This window comes from Euprymna scolopes, chromosome 19 (genome assembly GCF_053919585.1).
Source record: "Euprymna scolopes isolate OS-2025 chromosome 19, ASM5391958v1, whole genome shotgun sequence".
NCBI classification, from domain to species: domain Eukaryota; kingdom Metazoa; phylum Mollusca; class Cephalopoda; order Sepiida; family Sepiolidae; genus Euprymna; species Euprymna scolopes.
In genome coordinates this window covers 11,722,594-11,746,183 of record NC_136500.1, presented here as the reverse complement: position 1 = coordinate 11,746,183, position 23,590 = coordinate 11,722,594, and the positions used below count along the sequence as shown (strand labels likewise).

The 23,590-nt window shown below is 36.5% G+C and overlaps 1 protein-coding gene and 1 non-coding gene across 7 annotated transcripts in view; both read right to left on the bottom strand.

Moving 5' to 3' along the window:
* The window catches only part of LOC145303414 (intermembrane lipid transfer protein VPS13D-like), a 393,527-nt gene that overhangs the window by 276,734 nt on the left and 93,203 nt on the right, over nucleotides 1-23,590 (bottom strand). For all 6 annotated transcript variants that reach the window (XM_080144736.1, XM_080144739.1, XM_080144738.1 and 3 more), the window contains 3 exons: nucleotides 13,525-13,629; nucleotides 9,823-9,900; nucleotides 6,410-6,522 (listed from right to left, as the gene is read on the bottom strand). In XM_080144736.1, coding sequence (XP_080000862.1) covers nucleotides 6,410-6,522; nucleotides 9,823-9,900; nucleotides 13,525-13,629 — 296 coding nt within the window. The remainder of the gene's footprint in view (nucleotides 1-6,409; nucleotides 6,523-9,822; nucleotides 9,901-13,524; nucleotides 13,630-23,590) is intronic.
* On the bottom strand, nucleotides 11,640-11,797 carry LOC145240455 (5.8S ribosomal RNA). The gene has a single exon (XR_013862510.1). It is a non-coding gene; the product is annotated as a 5.8S ribosomal RNA (ribosomal RNA).

Below are 23,590 nucleotides of genomic sequence, written 5' to 3'. Positions count from 1 at the left end.
TGATTCAATCTTCTACACATTCAGCTTGCAAACATGCTTTGGTCTTCGGAAGACAAACTGACCATAGTTTGAAGAAAAAAAAAAAAAAATGAAACTATTGTTATTTTTTCCTAGCCAGTAATCTTGCGAAAAAATATTGTGTGCCCTTTTTGTATTTCATTTTCAGTTAAGTGAAAATAGTGAAAATATCCGATTCCCAAAATTTAAGCAACATCTAGTCTGGTTTTAGATCATCTTTCTAGGCCTGACTCTTTTAGAAGTGATGAAAAGTTTGCCTTTTGTCTACTTTTGAAGAGAAAGGAGAATGTTCATTGCCTCTCACTCAGTATGACATTGATGAAACTACTTTTAAAGCTGGCCACTTTTGGGGAGCTGTAACTATAAACTGACTTTGTATCTAAGCTTGTCTTCATGGGGAGGCATGTAAACAAATTCAGCCTGATCAGCATGTAATTGAATGATCACTTTAGCAAAAACACATCAATCTTTGTAAACAGCTTGCAGATTTTAGCAGCACTCAGTAAATAAAATATATCAATATATCCAAGATGAAAACGATATACAAATGACAAGAAATGATAGGCCAATATGAAGGCTCAATTCCATTGTACAATCAATCAGCCTTCAGTTCCATATTTCGCATGACAGATGTCGCTATAGGGTTTAATAAATTAATGGTTGTTTATCTAACATAATTGTCCTGGGTATACTTGTACTTGTAACGGCATTCACTCAAGGCGGGTGAAGTCGCGCAAAGTGAATTCACAGCATCACAAGTCAAAGCAGTTCATTTATGTCTGTTTGCTGCTAATTCCTCAGCATACTTCAGCCATTTGCAATTCTATTGTTACACACCAAAGACGCGAGGGTTGATCATAGTTTCCAAGTCAGCTTTGACTGTTGCAAGCCATGTCCTCAGTTAAACACAACTCGTCTTGCAGTATTGGTACCATTTTGTTGTTTTTTTTTTGTTTTGTTTTTTTTACACGGTAGTCAACACTTATCAAGGCATGAAGGCCATTTGAGGATAAGAGTTAATGAGTGTATTAATAGTTAGTGGTGAAAATGAGGTAAAAAGAACTTGTTTACAGTGAAGATGATCACATTAGTAGTCAGCTGGAAAGCAGGCCAAAGGAACAGATTTGCATAGTTGGGCAGTTCTAGGAAAGAAGCTTTGTTCATGGAATGTGTTTAGCTTTAAGCACAGATAGAGAGTAAGGGAAATTGTTGGTAGTGATTGTAACTAAAGGAGTATTTGTATTTGACAAGGGGTGGGGGTGGGGGTAGATTGAAGCTCAGATGAGCACTTGCTATAGAAACTAAAAATCTCACCTGTGTTTAAATGTATGTAGTATCGTTTTAAAGCACGACCATTCGGACGACAATTATCGAAAAATTGGCTAAAAACATTAATTCCTTCACACTCAATTGGGCACTTTTCTACAAGAAGGTGTCACTTTTTTCACTGATATTTTCGAAAGTCATCTCTTTTCAATTGATTTAATTTAAACCTTCATCACTTCCGGTTTGGTGATGGATGCAACGGCAAAGACGTCACTTTTTCTTCACATTCTTTTCCTCCTTCGCGGTATGGGTTTGAGCCTGTCTACCTACTGCCTCTTTTATTTATTTTTTTTTGTTCAACCACACCTCCAAACACCAGGGCAATGCCAGGCACCAAGGCTAGTAGAAACTAACGATTGAACAGAGACAGGCTTGTAACGTCTCTTCTGTGGGAAAGGGGTTGCGGGGGAGGCATCATCTACTAGATTTCAAAGCCGGTTTTGAACTTTATCAAGGCAAGATAGGATGTTCCGAGCAATTTTTGCCCAGATGTGGCAACAGTATTTCATGTTAGAGCGTATTGCCATGTTAATCAGGCTAGTTGGTGGATGACGAAAAACATGCACCATCTTCCTTAAGTCAAGAAAGCTTACATTGTGCATGGATTGTGGTGTTTGAGACATAATCAGAGATATGAATCCCAAAAATGCGTGGAAGACATCACTAATAAAAGACTTCCAGTCTTTGAATCTCAGCTATTCACAGGGGCCAAGTTTTGCTCCTTAATATAACATTAAACTGGCTGGTGACGAAGGCCCAATTTGGAATCTGGGAAAGGGATATGAAATTAAGCTGATTAAACAAATTGCTCATTGCTTGTGTGATAACAGCTACCCACACCGGTCGAAATGTTGCTGCTGTGTATGCAGTGGAAAGGGGGGCAATGGTTGTTGCAAACAAATGATTGTAGACAAACATCCACGACAACAGAATAAACTGTGTCTAATTATTGAAAGGATTTGCTTCATTGACTAATAAATGATATTTTGGACTTGATATGAGCTGTAATAGAAGATACAACTCACATAAGCAGCAGCACCTGTTTAGCTTGTCAGGTGATAGGATTGGTGAAGGAAAAAGAATAAAAGAAAAACAAGTTTGTAGATGGATTCTTTATATACATATGGTATTAATTTGCATATGAGGGGAATAGCAGTCATAAGAAGGACAAATTGGAGAAAACAGAGAGTCTAGTTTTTGAGAACCAAGAGAGAGAGCATAGACATTCAGAGTTCGTATTATGAATTATGGTTTAACTTAAAGAGTTGATACAAATTGTGGCATTAGTAAGAAGTTCTGATTTTTTTTTCATTACATTTTGTCTATTCAATTAGTTTGCTGACTAACCTGATAATTAGCTTGCTGATAAGGTCTATTTGGTTTCTGCTGTGAGCTTCCCATCACAATACTAATGTTTGTTGAATATAGTATTTGATGAAGACTTGTAGTCCTTTGTTCATTCATACAAAGCTTAAGTCGGTTAAAGGTTAGTCGACCTTTGGTTTGGTCCAATAAGAGTAAGAGTATAAGCAATTTCACCCTAATCCAGTTTTAATGATTACAATAGAATCATCCCTTAATGACCAGTACTCCCAGGTCCACTCCTTTGATTGGAAATATAGGTACGTGTCAACATTTCATCAAATATGATGAAAAGAATTCCCTAAGGGTTTCTGACAGAATAAGAACATGCTACCCCCATGAATTAAATAAAGGGTTCCGTACTAAATTCCGTACAGATTTCCGAGTTCGACAAAAATTTCCGTGTTCGACAAGCTGAAGAAGGTTGGAGGTTACATTGACCGAAACATGAAACATAACACTCAAGATGAGAACAATAGTTCAAAGAATCCAAATAATATGGATTGATAATAGGGGAGCTATGAAAATGTCTACAGATCCTCAAATCTATCATTTTCAATTTGGTCCAATTTAATAAAACTCATGCAGGCACAATTTTAAAAGTTCAATATTGGAGAATATATCCTACAATATGACATGAATTCTCATTTTTTAATTTATGTAAAATGGCCTTTTGAAAAATTCAAAGGTCATGGCCAATGTTTTTTTATATGACCTCTGAACAAACGAATACATTAATCATATTTTTTTGATCAATACAAGTTCTTTGCGATTGGATATGTAAATGGGCTTTTAAGGAGGGAAAAAAATGACATATCGATTTTTAAACTTTGTTACACAGTTTGACCTTTGAGTTGAATTGACTTTTTTTTTTTAAGTGTGTGTGTGGGGGGGGGGGTAATATAGACAAAAATTTAAAGCCAGTGTTTTTAAGTAAAGAAAACTGATTTGCAGTCAGACTGTTTTTTTTTTTTATTTTTGCTATTGCTCGTTCAACTATTACATTGTTGGACCTTCTTCAGATGAGTGTCTATGTTTATGTAGTAATAACATCTACTACATAAAAAATTTAAAGTTTTAAGTGGGTTCACTCTCATCACACCATTAGGGGTACATTTAGAGATTTGGGAACACTTTCATCATCTTCTCCAGTAGATCTTACATAATATTCTTTTAGATTTTATGTAAATTCTCAAATTTTTCTTTCTATAGGAAACAGACAAACATCACACGGACATTGAATTTATGTATATGCTAAATGTACCAGGCATTGTCCGGTATTAAACTAGCAATACACACGGACAATAAAACGCTTTGGATAATCAGATTTCAAGGGGGTTCTGTTAAAATCGTCATATTTTAAAAACCAAAGCACTTTAGGTTCTCAAAATACCACTCTTTTGTTCAGAAATGAACATACTTTCAAATAAATTAAGAAATAATAACATTATGTATGTTAAGAGTTTTAAGCAAATAAAGTGATAAAAATGTTATCATAAAACCGCATTTTTAGTAAGATTTTGTAATTACCTCCCCCTGATTTGTAAATGGCCACACCGCATTTGTGTTCAGAATTTTTTAATGAAATTTGGAAATTAACTAGAAGAGATGTCACTTTTTTTTTTTTTAGTTTGGAGTGTCCAAAATAGTTTTTATAACACATTTTTTTTTTTGTTTTTGTATTAAAAAAAGACTTCAACATGATGAGTATTGAAAATTTTGAAAAAAATTTCCTTTGGACACCCACTATTAAATAAATCAATCTTTTTATTATTTTTATCATTAATTATTTTTATAATAATGAGTAATAATCACAGCTAAAAGTATGTAGAATGAGATTAGCAGAAAATGCATTGCATACAGAAATCAGGAACTTGCAATTTCTGGGAAATCTATAACAGTGTGGTGAACAATTGGTAATGAACAATTCTAACACTATCCAACCACCATGTCGTCACTTGCATACCAATGAATAAGGCTGAACTGTTGGACAAACAGTTTGCGTTAAACTCCATTTTGGACTCCATGAACCACTCCCTCCCGTCGACCTACAAAGAGAAATTTCCCACAATATACAGAAGCCACTCCTGATATCTGAACTTTTCTATATGCCATATTTCATTGAGTTTAACACACAGTGTTACATAGTGAGTATGAGAAAATCAGCAGCAGCCGTAGGATAGCTGACTGGTGAGAATATTAGCAGTAGTAGTCGTTTTAACACATATACAAATTAAGCAAGTGTGCATGCATTGACATCACGGGAAGGAGGAAAAAAATAAAAAATGCAGAAATCAAGCAAGAAGAAAACAAGTTGCATATCAGGGAAGATGGACTTTGAAAACGAGGGTGAGAAAGAGTTGGTTATGGCCAGCATCAAGTGGCAGAGACAGAGATTTTTAAAAAGCACATGTTATATGGCAGAGCATTGTAAAACGTGTGTATGAAAAGACTTTTGAAAGATAACGAAATGCATCATTTTAAAAGAATTTCATTTGCAGTTTAAAAAATGCTGAGTCAGATTTTATATATTTCTTTTTTGTTTGTTCCTTTGTGACAGTACCAGACAATGTGTAAACCTGAGAGGTTTGATATATAGCGACACAGTTAAAGTGCAACGGCCACATTACATATGTGCTGGATATTATTCAAAAAAAAAAAAAACTTTGACAACTGCAAAGCATATGACCCTCATCTGATCCATACTATAGTATTAAAAAAAAATGTTCTACAGAGCTGTCCTCTTTTTCTACAAATGCTTTGACAAATCTTGCTACTCTGATAGGTGGAAAATGGCCTCAGTGGCACTAGTGTTTAAGAATTCTGATGAAAAAAAAAAACTCACTTGGAAAATTATCACTCCATCAATCTACTCCTGTTCTTTCATAAAATGTTTTAAATCATTAATCAATCTAGCATTAATCTGCCATTACATAAACGTTAAGCTACTATGATTTTACGCCTGTTTTACTGCGGATATTCTAATGGTCATCTCTGAACACATATTATACACTATACTATAAGGCATATAGCAGTTAATATATTTAAAACAAGATCCGGTACGAAAGGTTCCTTGTGAAAATTAAGTTATATGATATTCTTGGATGAATATTTAATATAATTAGATCCTTCTGAGACAAACTCCTTGGCTTAACATTCACAGGCAACATGAATTAAAGCAAAGACATAGAAGATACTGCCAAGTCTGTTGCACAAAAGATGGGCTTCCTATACCAGACTAGAATATTTCTCTCATTTGCCAGTATTCTATATCTCTATAAAGCCACCATTCGACCATGATTAAAGTATCATTTTCATATCTGGGTTAGACAGCATAAAAAAGAGAGATGGCAATGCCTGGGAGAGTGGACAGCCTAGAACTACCAAAATCAGCTTCATACCGCAATCAACAAGGAAACGGTCATTACAAGAATGGTCGAGACTGATGATTTTGATGTCTAGGTAAAACGTAAATAATGCAAATCTTAATTAATTGAAAGTTACTTTTCGTGAAAAAAAATTCAATGGAATATCCATTCAACATGAATGCCAAAAATCACATCTTGACTTTGTGAAAAGTTTTCTAATTTTCATCATTTTCATACAATATTTGTTTTTTCAACTTCCACAAAGCGTACATTTATCTAACAATCACTATTCTCAAGAAAGCAAAACGCGTTGTCATAGAGCTTTAAAAACTTACGTCTGCATGTTTCATCGGTTCCACAATTATATTTACACCTTCAATCGTAATTACCCATGGTTCACTGTGGATCCGTGTCATTGGAATTTTAAGACTAATCTTTCGAATGGATCCTGTAAACGAAATAAAAAAAATACATAAGACAAAAAAATATTACAATATCATCTTGAGATTTTATAAAGCAACATTGATAACTGCCAATTTTTGACTACTGTGAATGTAAGATGATGTACGCTCTCTCTTACTGACCCCAACGCTGTGTGCTGTGGATTTCATCTTCTCTTTTGGTTGTGTTGTTGTCTCTCACATTGGTGGCTGTTGAGGGATGCACAGTGGCTCACAGGCAAAAAAAAATAATCTAAGGGAAAATACAGAAAATACTTGAGAAACAAAAGACTTCAACATTTTCTGTATGAACCGATTGGGCTCTGAGTGCATGTGTGACACCATCGCAGAAAACAACCCTCCAAGAACTCAGGTTCATATTTACGTCTTCTGTTGAGATTGGGTTCTTCAGTTGCAGTTAGCTTGTCTCAATTTGCTCCAAGCCACAACTTACCTTCTATGGTCTCTAGCTGTAATTGGCCATAAACTAATTTTAAATATATTGACTTCTATTATCCCCTTTTACTGCAACACAATTTTAATTGCCTTTGTGAACAACTTCCTGGTTTTCCAAATGAAGCGCATGCACTCTGGATGCGGCAACATCTTTGTCTGCTCGCCCATTGATAGTCAGTGTACTTCCCAGGTAATTAAAGTATGGCACCACTTTTAATTCCTCATTGTTTATCATGCGGGTGTAGATTGTCAGGTGATGGTTGCTATATTACCTCAGCTTTCCCTGTATTTACCTGAAAACTGATTTTCTGTGCCATTCTACAAAACAAATTTACCATGTTTTGGATTTGGTCCTTGCTGTGTGCTACCAAGGCTGTGTCATTTGCAAATAGCAGTTCTGTTATCAGCTCATTTTGAGTCTTTGTCCTCGGTCGTGCCAAGTTTAACAGCTTGCCATCAAATCTTGAGCAAATAAAGACGCCTTCGTCCATGTGTTGATGGAGCTTCATTAGTACAGTCAGGTTAAGAAAAGGGTAAAAAGCGTTGGTGCAAGTACATATGTTTGTTCCGTGATCATTCTGATCATTCTCTTGCTGATACTCTTCCCCTTGTGCCTTCATCAAACTGGTTAACAATTCCAGAATGTAATCTGGGCTTCCAAATCTTTTAAGGACTTTCCACAGCATGTTTCTGTCAACTGTATTAAAAGCTTTTCGGAAGTCAACAAAGACTACATAAAGATCTTGGTGATGTTCAATAGGATCTATCCGAGGCTAATGATCATTTTAATTGTTGACCTCACCCATATGAAGTCACATTATGAATCAGTGAGCACATTTTCTGCTAAGCCTGAGAGTCTTTTTGAACTATTTTTGCCATGATCTTGCCTGCTACAGATAGGAGAGATTTACCCCTACAGTTACTGCAGCCTCTGGTCACCTTTGTTCTTATATATGGGTATTATGACATCTTTCAAGTCCGCATTTTCTTAGTACATGCAGTTTTTACACTAGCATCTCTCCAAATTCAGATTTCAGCAGGGATACCATCAACCCGTGGGGACTTATTAATTTTTGTTTTCTTTATCGCATCTAATAATTCTTCCATTGTTGATTCATTGTCCATGTCCTCTGTAGATGATTCCATGTTAAATAGCCAGTCAAAATATTCTTTCTACCTGTGGATTAGTTGGTCAAGTTCAGTTAGTTGAATCCATCTGGTGACAGTAATGTATTGCTCATTTGAGTCTTGGGTCCATACACTTTCTTCAGGGATTTGAAAAGGCCAGCAGACTTGTTTTCATCTACCAACCTCTGCATCTCATTTGCTTTATGGAGCCACTAATTGTTTTCCATCTCCCTGAGGTTTCTTTCAAGCTTAACCCTCGTTTTCTTTAATTTTTCAAGATTGACTGCACTTGGGTTGCTGAGTTTTAATTTGAGTTCCTGGTTACGTTCTAGGATGTTCCTTTTAATTTCTTCATCATTCTCGTTGAACCAGTATTTTGTTTTTTTGAGTAAAAAAGTACTTCTGCAGCTGCTTCAAAGGTTGCTTTGCTTATTTTATTCCACATTTGTTTGGGGTGGGGGTGGGGGGTCTTCTAATATCTGATTACTTTATGCTCTAGCCACTGTTTCTTCCACGTTATTCATGTATCTTAGGTCATTAAGTTTTGCCGTGTCTAGCTTCTTCTTACGACAGGTTTGCTTTTTGTCACACCTAGTTTTTATGTTAAAATTGAAACTTGTTCTAATGAGGTAGTGGTCAGTATAACAGTCACGTTCCTTCATGGCTTTGTGCTTTTCATATCCTGTAAGTTTTTTCATCTTACTATGATGAAATCTAAAAGGTGGGACCTTTTGATTGAGGATGTAGCTATGAGAAGTAATGATTGTTTGGGTGCTAGAAATATGTGTTGGTAATTGCAAAGTCTAATTCAAAGCAAAGGCATGATTAGAAGTTCTCCATTTGAGTTTTGCTGCCCTTTGCCAAATTTACCCAGAGCAGGGCCCCCATGTAATATAATCAATCCTCACTCAAGCATAGGACTAGTTTGTCCACTGTAGGGACTCTTGTGATAATTTCATAATAGCAACGTCTTGTCCACACTGCTACAGGAAAGTGAAACTTGGCATCTCAAAACTAGCCAAGAGAGTAAATGAGATATTTTTGATTACAAATGTCTTAAAGGAATTCTAGAAATCAAATGAAGCAATCGAATTACCAACCAAGAAGTCAGAGATTGCACTAACCAACAGGTAGTATCTTTAATAATCTGCAAACGACTTCCAGGCTGGTTCAGAAATACCCTAAAATTGGTCCTGGAGGGAATTGCCAACCAAGTGCTCCAATGGACTGCTAATGGAAGAAGGAGAGGAAGACCAAAAATGAACTAGAAACAGACAGTTGAGAGATTTAATTGCAATAAGAAGAAATTAGAATGACGCTGTGAATCTGGCTTCAAATCAATAATGATGGCATACTCTAACTGCTTTGTGCATCACAAGACACAGGAATTCCTAAGTCTAAATCTTCTTCAGAATTACATATCATTAGTGTTGTGGATTTTCTCATTGTTAATCCAATCTATGTAGGATTCTTCTAAAACATTAGTTCCAATATTGTTGTCATTATTTTTCCCTTTTTTCTTAAATGGAAGACGTTGCAGGTGATAGACGCTTGGCCAAAGGAAAGTGGGAGTACACAGAGAACGTTAGAGTCCGATTACCCAAGAGCCAAAACATTGTGAGAATAACATCCAGAATGAGAACAATAGTTCCGATAATCCAAATGGTACAATTTATCAAACCTCATCTAAAAAACTTTATAAAAAATACTTATTAATAGTTTACCTTTTTTGAGTTGCAGAGGCAGACCAAACTGATTGAACACATCTTTCTTTAAGATGAGATCATCAAGTTGAACAGCACCTAAAAATGAATAAAAAGGAATCGAATGAAAAAGAATGAAAATTCAATTTTAAGAAAAAAAAAGAAGCTTGTCTCATGTTTAAAAACTTTTTTAAACCTTCACTAATAGAAGGAATAAAAGAAATCAGGAAAAGGGAACATGTCAAATGCAGAAGAAAAAAAAAAGTGGGAGTTGTAGGAGGAGGTATGAGGAGACGACCGATGAGCCAGATTGAAAAAAAGTAGAACACCAGTTGCCATCCAGTATTATAAATATAGTGCTGGTCTTGAACTCTGGAAACTTGAGTCCACTTTACATGGTGCGACAAACAGTATTTATTTTTACCGGATTATTTTTCTTACTGAAATTCGAATAGTAATGGCATCAGGACAACGTGATGACCAACATTACTTGCATCGAGTTCAGCAGTTGATAAATATACAGAAAGAAAACAATGAGTTTCATGCTGACAGGGAAAAAGTTTTGAATCAGTCTCACATTAAAAAAACAAACAGATCTGTGATCGAACACGGTTGCATTGACAAGGAGTGGGCATTATTTATCGACACATGGATCTGGTAAAAACAAATGTGCAGTTTAACTGACCCCGTGGAAATATGCAATGAGTTAAGAACGACTTGTTCAAATGAGGTAAACAGACTTTTGTTTGACTTAGTAGAGCCCTAAGCTCTCAATATAGCCACAGAAGAACAGATCCTACAACATATACAACTCACTGCGGCGAAAGGTTTACATCAAGAGGTGCATAGACGTAAATTCCATAAAACAAGAGGACACGAAAGGGGAGGTCCCACACAGTTTTTAGTGAAGCTTTGGTCCCAAGCAAGGTTTTGCAATTTTACTATCCAGTGTCCTAATGAGAGCTGCTGACAGACTATAAACTATTCAGAGCAGGAGTAGATTCAAAAGATTTAGATAAAGATGTTATGTTGGGCATCGTCGAGCCATCGCACCAAAAAAGATGGATCACCAAGAAGGATGGTGGCATACAAAAATTGAATATCGTAAGAATGTGCGCAACCCATCACACTCCGTCTCGATTTAACCAAGTGCCTGGTGTGCCTGCCCAAACTAAGAAAACAGTTCTGGATGCATGGAATGGTCATCACAGTTTACTGCTCTTCCCAACGACCCGAGATTCAAACACATTCATAACAGAGTGGTGCCGTTATTGGTACCTAAGAGCACTCCAAGTTTTCCATACCTATGGGGACGAGTACACTTACTGGTTCGATGGCATTATGGTAACCATGCTCCGAAAGACTAATTGCATTGATGATACCCTTCTCTGGGATAAAACTGTGGAATCTGCCTTCTGCCACACAGTGGTCTATATTACGTGCTCGTCGCGCTGCTCAAGGCGTCGTTGTCGTCGGCGTCGTAGACGACGGACACCTTCATGAGGCAGAGAGCAAGACGAGCAGGCGGCGCTTACGTCGGCAGTCGGTTAGGTTACTTTTTTTTTCGGCTGCTTTCGGACAGACTCCTTCTGCTCCTCCTCCACAGTGTTTCTTCACGCGGTCGAAAAGGGAAAGACTCCGCGGTCTGCCAGCGGGAGACGAAGGAGGAGGAGGCCGGAGAGGAAAAACAAAAAAAATGAAAGGGGTCAATTCTTTTTTTTTTTTTTCCTCATCACTCGCTCGCTCCTGCGACGTCCCGGTTACCACCGTGCCGAGGACCAGCCGGGCACGGGGACGGCAAGATGTCGTTTCGTTAATGGGAAAGACAGGTAACGTTCCACCTCTCGACCAGACGTGGCCCCGAGACAAGGGATCTTGGGGCCGCAATGTGCGTTCGAGGTGTCGATGTTCACCGAGTCCTGCAATTCGCATCAGTTCTCGCGGCTGGCCGCGCTCTTCATCGACGGACGAGCCGAGTGATCCCCCGTCCAGGGTTTAGCGCTTGGTTTTTTCATATATTTGTTTGGTTTAGTTTTAGTGTGTGCGAGGAGGTCTGTGCGAGGAGGCGTGATGGCATGTCGCGAGTTTTAGCGGCAGCGGCAGCAAGACAAAACAAAAGCGGTGACGGAAAGGCGGCCATCACTTGCGGTGGGCGAAAAAGAAGTAGACGCGGAAGCAAGCGAGAGCTGGCTTAAACCTCCGCGGAACCACAAATCTCTCTCTCCGCTTTTTGTTGTTTGCAATTCGAAACGTTGATGAGGTGGCAGCGGCAGAGATGATGCTCGAACGTTAAATGGTAATGATCCTTCCGCAGGTTCACCTACGGAAACCTTGTTACGACTTTTACTTCCTCTAAACGATCGGGTTCGGTCGTCTTCTGCAGGCATCGAACGCCAAGGCATAGACGCACGAGTGTCGTGACGGACACGTCGCGCACTGCCCGGCGGCGGCCAGATCCAAGGACCTCACCAGACCGTTCGATCGGTAGTAGCGACGGGTGGTGTGTACAAAGTGCAGAAATGGAATTGTCTTCAATTCTGATACATTTTGATTTGCAGGCAACAATGTCGAATTTGCCAGCTTTTTAATAACTGCTGACAGCGTAAACCAACTAAAATAAATGACTGAAGCCATTTTCAACTTCCTGACTCCGACAAACATCACTTACGTCAGATCATGGTTTCGATTGGTTAACCAGGTATCATACACATTTTTACAGGCCGATATTATTTTGTCCTTTCTGAATTGTTGCATATGAAGGACTGCAAATTCTATTGGGATGCGACCCTAAACGAACTTTTCGAAGAATTAAAAAAAAAAAAACATTGGAAAATCAAGGAGGGGGGGTCAAAACATTTGAGATGAACAGGGCAACTTGCCTTTCAACAGACTACAGTAAGGTTGGCATCGGGTATTTTCTGTTTCAGAAACACTGTCAGTGCCCAACAGAATTAGGACCTAACTGTGGTAAGGAACACTGGAAAATAATTTGGGTCGGATCGAGTTTTACGAAGGATGAAGAATCTCGCTACTCCCTCATACAGGGAGAAGTTCTGGCATTGATATACTGATTGGAGTCTTGTAGGATGTTTGTTTTGGGGTTCCTAGATTTATTGGTTATAGTGGACTACCAGCCACTGGTAAAAATATTCTCAGATTAGGTCTTGGAAAACAAAGAACCATCGCTTGTTTTCTTTTGAAGAATGATCATTAATGTATAGGTTCTGGATTAAGCATGTTCCTGGAAAACTTAATGCCACACTGGACTGCACCTCCTGGCACCATCAAAATGTAACAGATTAAAGACTACCGATACTACTCAGGAGACACGTTCATCCTTACAGGAAAGAGAACAAAAGACAAGAGTGGAAACATGTCAGACGAAGAGGAAGAAACATGTCAGACGAAGAAGAGGAAACATGTCAGACGAAGAAGAGGAAACATGTCAGACGAAGAAGAGGAAACATGTCAGACGAAGAAGAGGAAACATGGAAGACGAAGAAGAGGAAACATGGAAGACGAAGAAGAGGAAACATGGAAGACGAAGAAGAGGAAACATGGAAGACGAAGAAGAGGAAACATGGAAGACGAAGAAGAGGAAACATGGAAGACGAAGAGGAGGAAACATGGAAGAGGAAATAGAAGAGACAGAAGGAAACATGTTGATGGATGAAGAGAAGCAAAAATACCCCCCCCCCCGAAAGAATCTACCAAGTTTCTTACCTGCCAACAATCCCACGTAGACACTGTCACGATTTAAGTTCTCCACATATTCCCCAATGTAATTGTTCACCACCCAGGCTGCAAGTCTGTTCAACATCTTGAAATCTGAAAAGAATCAAACAATGTCCTTTGAAATAACGATAACTGAAAAACATCCATTTTTAAATTTTACAATTATGAGATTACATATATTTAGGATTTAGTAGGTGGTGCCCAGCCTTGCCGAGTTATAAAATACACTTGAATATATTTAAATTAATACAGATTTCATATTTATTATTACAGAGCCAATTCCTTAGGATATATTTTAAAAAAAAAAAAAAAAAAAAGAAGACTTTGGTGCCATCAGCTATAATTGAACCCAAAACATTTAGCGCTTCAGCCATGTTCCCTATCTATATAGCTATTGAGAGATAGGTAAGAAAGATTCAATATTTAACAGCTTGAAATGAATTTAATTTGGGCATGTGCGGAAAGAAAGAAATATCTAGACAAGCTGAAATGAACATTTTGCATTTCAACTTGCCGATATATGTCTGGGTGCGTTATTTATCCTGGCAAACAAGATTTTACGTGTTATATACAAAGGATATTTTACGATTACTATTTCATGTTAATTTCAATGTTGCATGACCAGTAGTTTAAGAGTTTATCAGTTAAATATTTTCGCATAGACACACATACATACAGCAACTATTTTATTTATGTATATTGGCTCACACAACTCGTCATAATATAGCCTGAAGAAGGTCACCTTGATTGAAATGTCAGTTATATTAGTCAAGAATTATCAATCATTTGAATATTTTCTTTTTCTACGTTACCTTAGAAACTGTTAGCTGTTTTATATCTACTCTAATGCAAGGCCCATTTCAAAAGTAAAGCCTCCTATTTTTTTATTAAAAAGTTGAAGAGCTACGAAGACAATAGTACCATTAAAATAAGCAATCTTTTGTGCTCCAGAATTGTCCAAAATAACACAAATGCAGAAGAGCCAAATATTTTTCTTAAAAAAAAAAAAAAAAAAAAAAAAAAAAAAAAAAAAAATCAGCATTCCAAATTCTAAATTCTTACATTGGTTTTTAATGTAGGGAAAATCCTCTTACCCACAAAATGTTTTGCAAAAAAATTATGTAAATATATAAACTTCGCCTGAATTTCCCAAAAAAGCACTTGTCAAGCTGAAGTCACTATCAATTTCCTTCACTCTTTATCTGTGTTTAAACCTAAACATAGATTCCATGAAAAAAACTTCTTTCTTAGAACTGCACGCCTGTGGAACTCTGTTCTACTTTCCTGCTTTCCAACTGACTACAATATAATCGTCTTCAAGTCCAACGTAAACAAATTCTTGATGAGCCATTCCTCAAGTAATCCAATTTACCAAATTTCCACTACTAACGATTACTACATTTTCCCATTGACTACTATACACTCATTCACTCGTATCTTCGAGTGGCCTCTGGGCCTTAATAAGTGGTGACTCCTTAAAAAAAAAAAAAAAGAAAAGAAAAAAAAAACCTTGAATATTTATATATATAAAAATGAAACGTCTGGCTTGTTCCACATCACTAAACTAGAAATCTACAAGTGGGTTTTTTGTTATATTTTGCAAGAATGATTGTATCTAATCCAACTGTGTTTTTAAATATTAAAAAGTAAAAATATTACCATATTAAAAAAACTTTTTTCGCCATTGTTTATTTTCGGTTCCGATTTCAGTCGAGGCAACTTACCAGAACTACTTCCAGTTTATAGTGAATCTGCTTTCAATAGTGACTATACAATTTATCCAGTTTGTTTTTTTTTTTTAATGGAAAAAATTGCATTAATTTTTTTTTTCCTTCCTGCTTTTTCTACTATGCGTTCCTCCCCGGCATAACAAAAAAATTATTCAAAATAAAACTACTCGCCGGGATTCGTTTTGTTTGTTGTTTAAATACTTGCAAAAAATACACAAAACAGTTTGTTTCACTTTTTCTAAACTAGAAAAAGAATAACCTTCTCATGTTAAAAACGGCTTTTGGATTAAACAGCCCCCAAACTTCGAAAGTCATTCTTAACATGGAGATACTGAGGGGGTTTATTCCGAAGGCCGTTTTTAACATGGGCAAGTAGGGGTGTTTATAATACACTGGGCCAAGTCATAAAATTAACGAATTTGCTATTATTTATTGCAAAAATAGCTTAAAATTTTTCTACAAACATTTAATAAGCAATACAAATGAACGGTAGGTTTTTTTGGATTTTTGTGTCTTGTTTCTACATTTAAAATTTTACTTTATAATTTCTTTTGCATAGCTTTGTTATTATTACATCAGCAACGCTCGGCTTCATCCAGCTGTTGACGTCATGTTTTACAATATCTTTTGGTTTATTGAATTGTTAGGTAAAAGTACAGATAACCCAGTCGGTTTCTAATGTATGAAAACTCTAGCTCCCGAAAAAAAGGTACTCTGGATATCTTCATTCCATGCATTCCTATGATTCCACCAGAGACACCATTACACTTTGGGAAATTGCACTTTCCAATTTTATTGTTTGCAATAATCATCAACAATGCTCAAGGAACAATCTTTACAACTGTGTGGCTTACAGCTACACACTGACTGTTTTTTCACATGGACAATTTATGTTACGTATTCAAGAGTCAGTAAACCAGAAAATCTCTATATCAGGTAAGAAAATGAAACAACAAAAACTGCGTATCCATACGAAGTGGGAAATTAAACCTATAAGAAACATGCTTTTTCTCATTTTGGAACTTTTTCCATTGTGCCAATTTGAGCCACAGCAACGCGTGGCAGGGTAGAACTAGTGAATATATATATACACACACAAGTATAAAAATATTATTAAAATATTACAGTTATATATATATTTTTATTTATTTAGGCAGCATTTTTTTCTCTTAGGCATATTTCATTAAATAAAATATAGACGTTTCTGTTTTATTTTCGATCCTTTCCATTGCAATCTTCACCAATGAAAAAATAAAAGAATGAAGGGAAAGAGAAAAAGAAAAAAGTATATAAATTTTTCAAAAATTAATTTATCCCTGACGATGAATTCTGAAGGATTAGAAAGTACTCAGACTTATGATAAATATGGTGATTACAGAAGTATTCATTTAATTCACATTGTTTTATTGCTGCGTCTTACACACGTTTCATTGAATGACAAATATACCAAACAAATCATCAGAGACTTACATTAGTTCCTCAGGAAAAAAAAGAAGAAACTCATGTACGTCTCTGATGATTTGTTTAGTATATTCATGCCATTCAATGAAACACATGTAAGACACAGCAATCAAACAATATAAAGTAAATTAAGTGAATACTTCTGTGACTTTGGAATGTTTTATAAAGTTATATATACTCTGAAAGTGTAAATCCATTTTTACCAAGCTTAATGAAACGTGGCAATTTTGAATAACTTTATTGAATATATACGCTATAAGTATATAAGTCTGTAAACGCGCGCGCATGTGTGTGTGTGTGTGTGGATATATACCACACAACGCAACAGATTTAATGGACACAAACTATTTGCCAAACAATATATAACAGAACACTTGATAGTGTCTTTTTTATAGAGATATTAATGGTTAACTTTTTTCTTTTTAATCAACCCAGGAGTCATAACTTATCAAGACTCATAGACCTCTCGAGGATAAGGATTAATGACTATGAGTTGAGACAACATTTTCAGGATTGATAATGATGGTTGAAATTGAGCAAAATTTGATTATTGAAGCTCAACAAGAATTTGTTTACATTGGATTTGAAAACTAAAGCAGCCATGTAATATTGCATTCCAAAGATAGGTAATTCTTGGAAAGAAACTTTGCTTATGGAAGTTATGTTTAGATACACAAACGAAAAAAGGAAAATTATTTACAGTAGCAGAGTTGCATACTTTTTTTTTCTAAAATGTTATGCCAGAAATGTCAAGGTTAGCCACAGCTTTGATATTTTGTTTGTAGTAATAATAACCGATAGATATGCAACAGATGGTCATTTTCTTTGTATAGCTAAGTCTATTTTATTAGCTACAAGTTTCTATTATAAATTATCACAAAATACTAAATAAAAACGTACAGAAATTCTATAACAAGCCCCACTCTCCCCAATTGTTTACTTCTATTGTGCAGCTGCCATTGTTCAAAGGCAGCATGCATACCACAGATTCAACCGACATAAGTCCAGTTCAAACAGACATAAGTATATAGAAGCTAGACGAAATTGTAAGAGAGAAATAGTGACAGCTAAGAATGCTCCGCTGAGGTTGCTCCAGTTCTCTCCAAACTTTTCAACAAATGCCTTAACGAATCTTGCTTTCCTGACTGCTGGAAAAACGCTTCTGTGGTATCAGTTTTCAAGAATTCTGGCGAAAGAACTGACCTATTAAATTATCACCCCATTAGCCTTCTCCTGCTTTTCGCCAAAATATTTGAGTCCTTAATTAACCAAGCTCTAGTCCATCACCTTACAGCTGCTAAACTCCTGACCGACAAACAATATGGATTTAGGCAAGCCCATTCCACAGCAGATATCCTAATTGTAGTCTTTGAACATATATGCCGTTCACTAGACAAAACAGGGGAGGGTAAAGCGGTAGTCCTCGATATATCTTAAGCTTTTGACAGGGTGTGGCACAATGGTCTTCTAAGGAAAATTAGATTATATGGTATCACTAGAAAATCCTTCTTAAGTAAGGGAAAAATCCAGATTGTCCTCGACAGTCATACACCTAAACAATATGATATAAATGCAGGAGTACTTCAGGGGTCTATCCTTGGACCTTTAATATTCCTGATATTCATAAATGACCAACTTAACATTTACAGAGAACATGAACTGGAATAGTTACATTGAGAGCATTGCCAAGGCTGCTGTGAAGAAGGTGGGCTCTATTTACCGTGCTAGAAAATACTAATGCCTGAAAGTATCTTGTACCTCTATAAAGCCACCATTCGCCTATGTATAGAGTACTGTTGTCACATTTGGGCTGGTGCATCTGCTACTTGTCTCTCACTCCTGGACAGGATTCAAAAGAGATTCGCCAACCTGATAGGTCCTGAACTGTCATCTAGCCTTCAGCCTCTGTCCCATCAACGAAATGTTGCATCCCTCTGCCTGTTCTACAAGTATTTTAATGGTGAATGCTCCGACGCACTTGTACCCCCTCGACATAAATATCCCCGACAAGCAGCTAAATCCTACCCCTTCCTAGTAGAGATCCCTAGATGTAAGAAGGCCTACTCCAGTAGTTTCTTCCCCAGAACTGCTAGACTTTGGAACTCCCTTCCAGGATTCTGCTTTCCCAACTGTACTGACATGTAGAAGTTCAAGTGTAACGTGAACAGACATCTTACCACTCATCTCCCTTCATAACACCCCTACAACTTATGTTCCCGATCGTAGCCCCCTACTTCAAAGTGGCACTGTGCCTTGTTTGGAGTGATAATTGAATAAAAAAAATTTTAAAAAGAGAAAGAGTTATCTCTACCTAATCGAGTGCAAATTTCATTTGATTTTTTTTTTTAATAATATGTCATGACTTATTAAGGTTAAAAGCCACTTGATGAGAGTTCATAAAATAGATCAATCGTTGGCTGACATTTTTTTTTAATTTCATTTTTGTACAAGTGTATGGGTGGGATTTTGTTCTTTGTCGGGTTTGTTAAAGTACTTGTAGAACAGGCAGAGAGATTCAACATTTCGTTGATGGGACAGAGGTTGAAGCTTAGATGACAGTTCAGGACCTATCATGTCTTTTGAACCATGTACAGGAGTAGCTAAGACGTATGGGGTCAGTAGCACAGATTTAGCTTCAGAGTTTTCCTCTCCTAGACGGATGACCTGGGAAGATCTACAAGTTCATCAGCACCGAGAGGGTTTGCCTCACACCTGGGTCCTAAACCAGATATTTCTGCGACTCCGCATGGGTAGTTAATGTTAATCGGTTAGTTAGTAGAGGTTATATATTTACTGAAAAGTTACACTCCTCAAATTGATTAAAAAAGGCATTTCATTCTTATTGGGAAAAAAAGGGTTTAGTAAAAATTCATGCAGTAGAAGCAACTAAATTTGTAACTGGTTGGTTTGAGATGGAGGAGTTAATATTTGGTTAAAATATTGTTCATATGTTTAGAAATAAGATAAATATTAAAGTATGATTAACTTGATATCAGGAATTAAAATAAAATTAAGTGCCCAAACTCTAAATATTTAAGACGACAGGAGGGATAATAAGGTGTATATTTAATACGGAGTAAAGTAACGACATAGTTATGATTTGAAGTACAATTCAGTACAAGTATAATTGGAAATGAAGTATCAGCTATGGCGTATTCTGTATATATAATTAAGTATAAATAGATATATGGCATATTTACAGTAGATACGAATATACGGAAATTGTAGAGATTAAGTATGTTTCTTATGTCCTGAACACTTTTTGCACCAAAAATGAAATAAATACAATTTTTATAAATTAAAAAGAAATTTTTTTATATTTCTTGTCAGGGTCTAACCAGAGCTTTCTCGGAATCCAATAAATAACATTTAGTTCTAACATTTGATCGATTTTTAGCAAAATTTAATGAAGTAATTTCTAAATATTCAGAGAAAATGCTACTGGGGGGGGGGCATTAAAACCCCTTATAGCACAAACTACATCTTTTACACCTCAAATTAAAAAAACTAAAGTTCAAATTAAAAAAACACAACTTCAAATTAAAAAACACAACTTCAAATTAAAAAAACTAAACTTCAAATTAAAAAAACTAAACTTCAAATTAAAATACACAACTTCAAATTAAAAAAATCCAAGTTCAAATTAAATTAAAATTTTATTACATGATAGATAAACCATTTATTCTCCAACAGGGAGGTCCTCTTCCCTGAGACATCTAGCGTGATGGCGTTGAACCCGATTACAGAATGCCTGAGACATGGCAGGAGTTACCACTTGGTAGGCTCGGTCGATGGCGGTCTCCACAAGACGAAGACGGTGCTCCACTTTTGTGATATCTTCCGGTTGTGGCACATGTATAACGCTCGGTAGATCCCTCTTGATGACGGCTTTGATGGCTGACCAGGCCATTTCGATGGGGTTGAGAGCCGGGCTGTATGGAGGCAAGCGAATAAACTCCACTTCTGCAAAAGCTGCCTGGTCGTGTAGTTGTTCCACTCGGGAATGGCACGGGGCGTTGTCAATTACCAAGGCTACCTGTCCGGCATCATATCCCATTGCGAAGACAGAATTGAGTAGTTCTGCAACCCATTGGTTGACATCCGGGTGCTTGTAGGCGCCACGCCTGTGGGTGAAGTTGATGAGTCCCTGTTGACTAATACCAGCAACCATGTGAATATTTGGACCTTTCGAGCCTGGAACATGTAGCACCACTCTCTGGCCCCTCGCGGATCGTCCAACGGTCCGAGTACAAAATAAGTTCACGTTTGACTCATCCAAATACACCACATGTTTACCAGCTCCCAATGCGGCCATAACCCTTTCTACATAGATACGACGTTTTACCTTATTCTCCGGAGTGTTGACATTCTCGGCTTGCTTGTGAACCAGTTTTACAGTGAAGAGTCTACCATCGAGATGGTTATTTATGGTAGTAACGCTGATTGGGGGGTTGATTCCATGCATCTCCGAAATCTTCAAGGCCAACTCCTTGAGAGTGATGGTAGGATCTTCTCCGATTATATCAAGCATGTTGTTGACCATGTCCGGATTCACTTTCCCATGTCGCCTTCCACCCCGCGGCTTATCCTCCACGTCTTGCCCCTTGGCCTGTTTATTCACCCAGGCGTACGCGGTGTTCCTATTTATCCCACAGTTCTCTGCGACAGTTGTCCAGTCCCTGCTATTTCGAGCGGCTTCCAGAATCCGACGCTTAGGAGAATTTCGATTGCGTTTGTACTGACCACGTACTGTGCCTCTCTTGACTCCTCTACTTGATCGCACAACTACCGGAGATCCATTGTTATTTTCCATATTTTAAATTATTGTAATGTTAATTGTTAGAAACTTTTCTTTTTTTATTGTTGCGAGCAACTACAAGTAATAGTGGGTAATTTGCATAAGTGATGTTATGCAAATTACCTTACAAAGTTTGAGTATGAATAATTCTAACATAATGTCACGTGCTTTTAAATTGAACTTGGGTTTATTTAATTTGATGTTGTCTTTTTTTAATTTGAAGTTATGTTTTTTAATTTGAAGTTTAGTTTTTTTAATTTGAAGTTGTGTTTTTTAATTTGAAGTTGTGCTTTTTTAATTTGAGGTGTAAAAGTTACTTTCAAAATATGGCTCAGTTTTTTGTGTTCATGATTATAGAATGTCAAAAAAAATTAGGAAAAATTAACCTTTTTCTTTTCTATTTTGTTTTTAAATTTAGAAAATGGACATATTAATGTAATAATTATTAACAATAAAAACAAATGTTCTTTCTTATTAATATCGAATCAAGAACCAATAAAAAATGTTAACTGAATTTATAAGAATAACAAGGATGTTTCTTCTGTGACAACAATCTTGACTATGATAAAACACAATGGAGAATAAAAACTGCTACACAAAATATGATTTTTTTTTTTAAATCAACATGGTCGGTTTTTTCACGCTTTGAGAGATAATTGATACCTTTTGAAAAGGTGTTTGTGCAGCAAAAGGTTTATAGTGAGGCAAGGGTTATCTTTTTATATATATATATATATATATATATTATTTTTAAAATATAATTATCCACTGACACATGTTTCGTCGTCCATGACTCATCAGAGTGGCTGAATCTAGCGAGATTCGAAAGCGGCACCTCGTGATAAGAAGCCTAAACCTCTACCACGGTGCTAACCTCGCCGGACTACTAAATGTATCACTTTTACGTAGATGTTTTTATTTGCGATACTTTCTTGAATGAATTCAAGTATTTATACGAAAGTGCATTATTACCTAAATGCTTGTTGGGAATAATTTTCCCATTGACCAATCTGGCACCCCCTCCGGCGAGGTTAGCACCGTGGTAGAGGTTTAGGCTTCTTATTACGAGGTGCCGCTTTCGAATCTCGCTAGATTCAGCCACTCTGATGAGTCGTGGACGACGAAACACGTGTCAGTGGATAATTATATTTTAAAAATAATATATATGTCGCTCCCCATTAAAAGGGGGTACTAGATTGGTCAATGGTCGATGGACGCAACAGCAGAGACGTTTTTTTTTTTTTTTTTCTTTCCACATTTTTCTCCTTTGCAGTACGGGTTCGAGCATGCTTACCTACTGCCCTTTTTTTTTTTTTTTGCTCAACACACACCTCCAAACACATAGGCAATGCCGGGTACCCAGGCTAATCTATTATATAAAGGCTGTTTATGTGCTTGTATATCCAGATCCTTCAAAACTACACAAACTCCTACAAAGTTGGTTTGTTTTTTATTTTTTTTATCAGCGTAACCCCGGAAAAATAAGATCTAAAATTTAGAAAAAAAAAAAAAAAACAAATTCATTCCTTAAGGGAGTGAAGGAGGCGGGGGTCAACTGGCATTTGTATCATAAAATGTTATCAAGAATTAAATATGATTATTAATACATTTTTTTTTCAAACTGAACGACACAAACTCCGGATTTGAGTCATCGTTTCTTAACTGTTGTCATTTATTATCCTTAATTTTATTTGGTACTTTCAGTAGCACACTGAGGGCCTCATAAAATTTATTTTGTAACTCCTCATATAAAAAATTCTTTTCTAGATGAGGGAGTGAGAAACCTAATGCTATTCAACATATATTTAGTTTTTATAAACCTGGGCAACGCTGGGTAGGCCTGCTAGTATAATATTGGCAGAAATAACTCTGAAGTAAACACGAGAATTTATCACGAAATATATAAATAACATCAATTATTTCCTTTAAAAGCTGCTTTGATAAGGTTCACTGAAATGGAGAAATATTATAGAATTTTGTGACTGTAAAAATCTGATTTTTCATCAAGAAATGTTTGTAAGGAAAACATCATTTTCAGTAATGGGTCATAATCATGAAGACCATT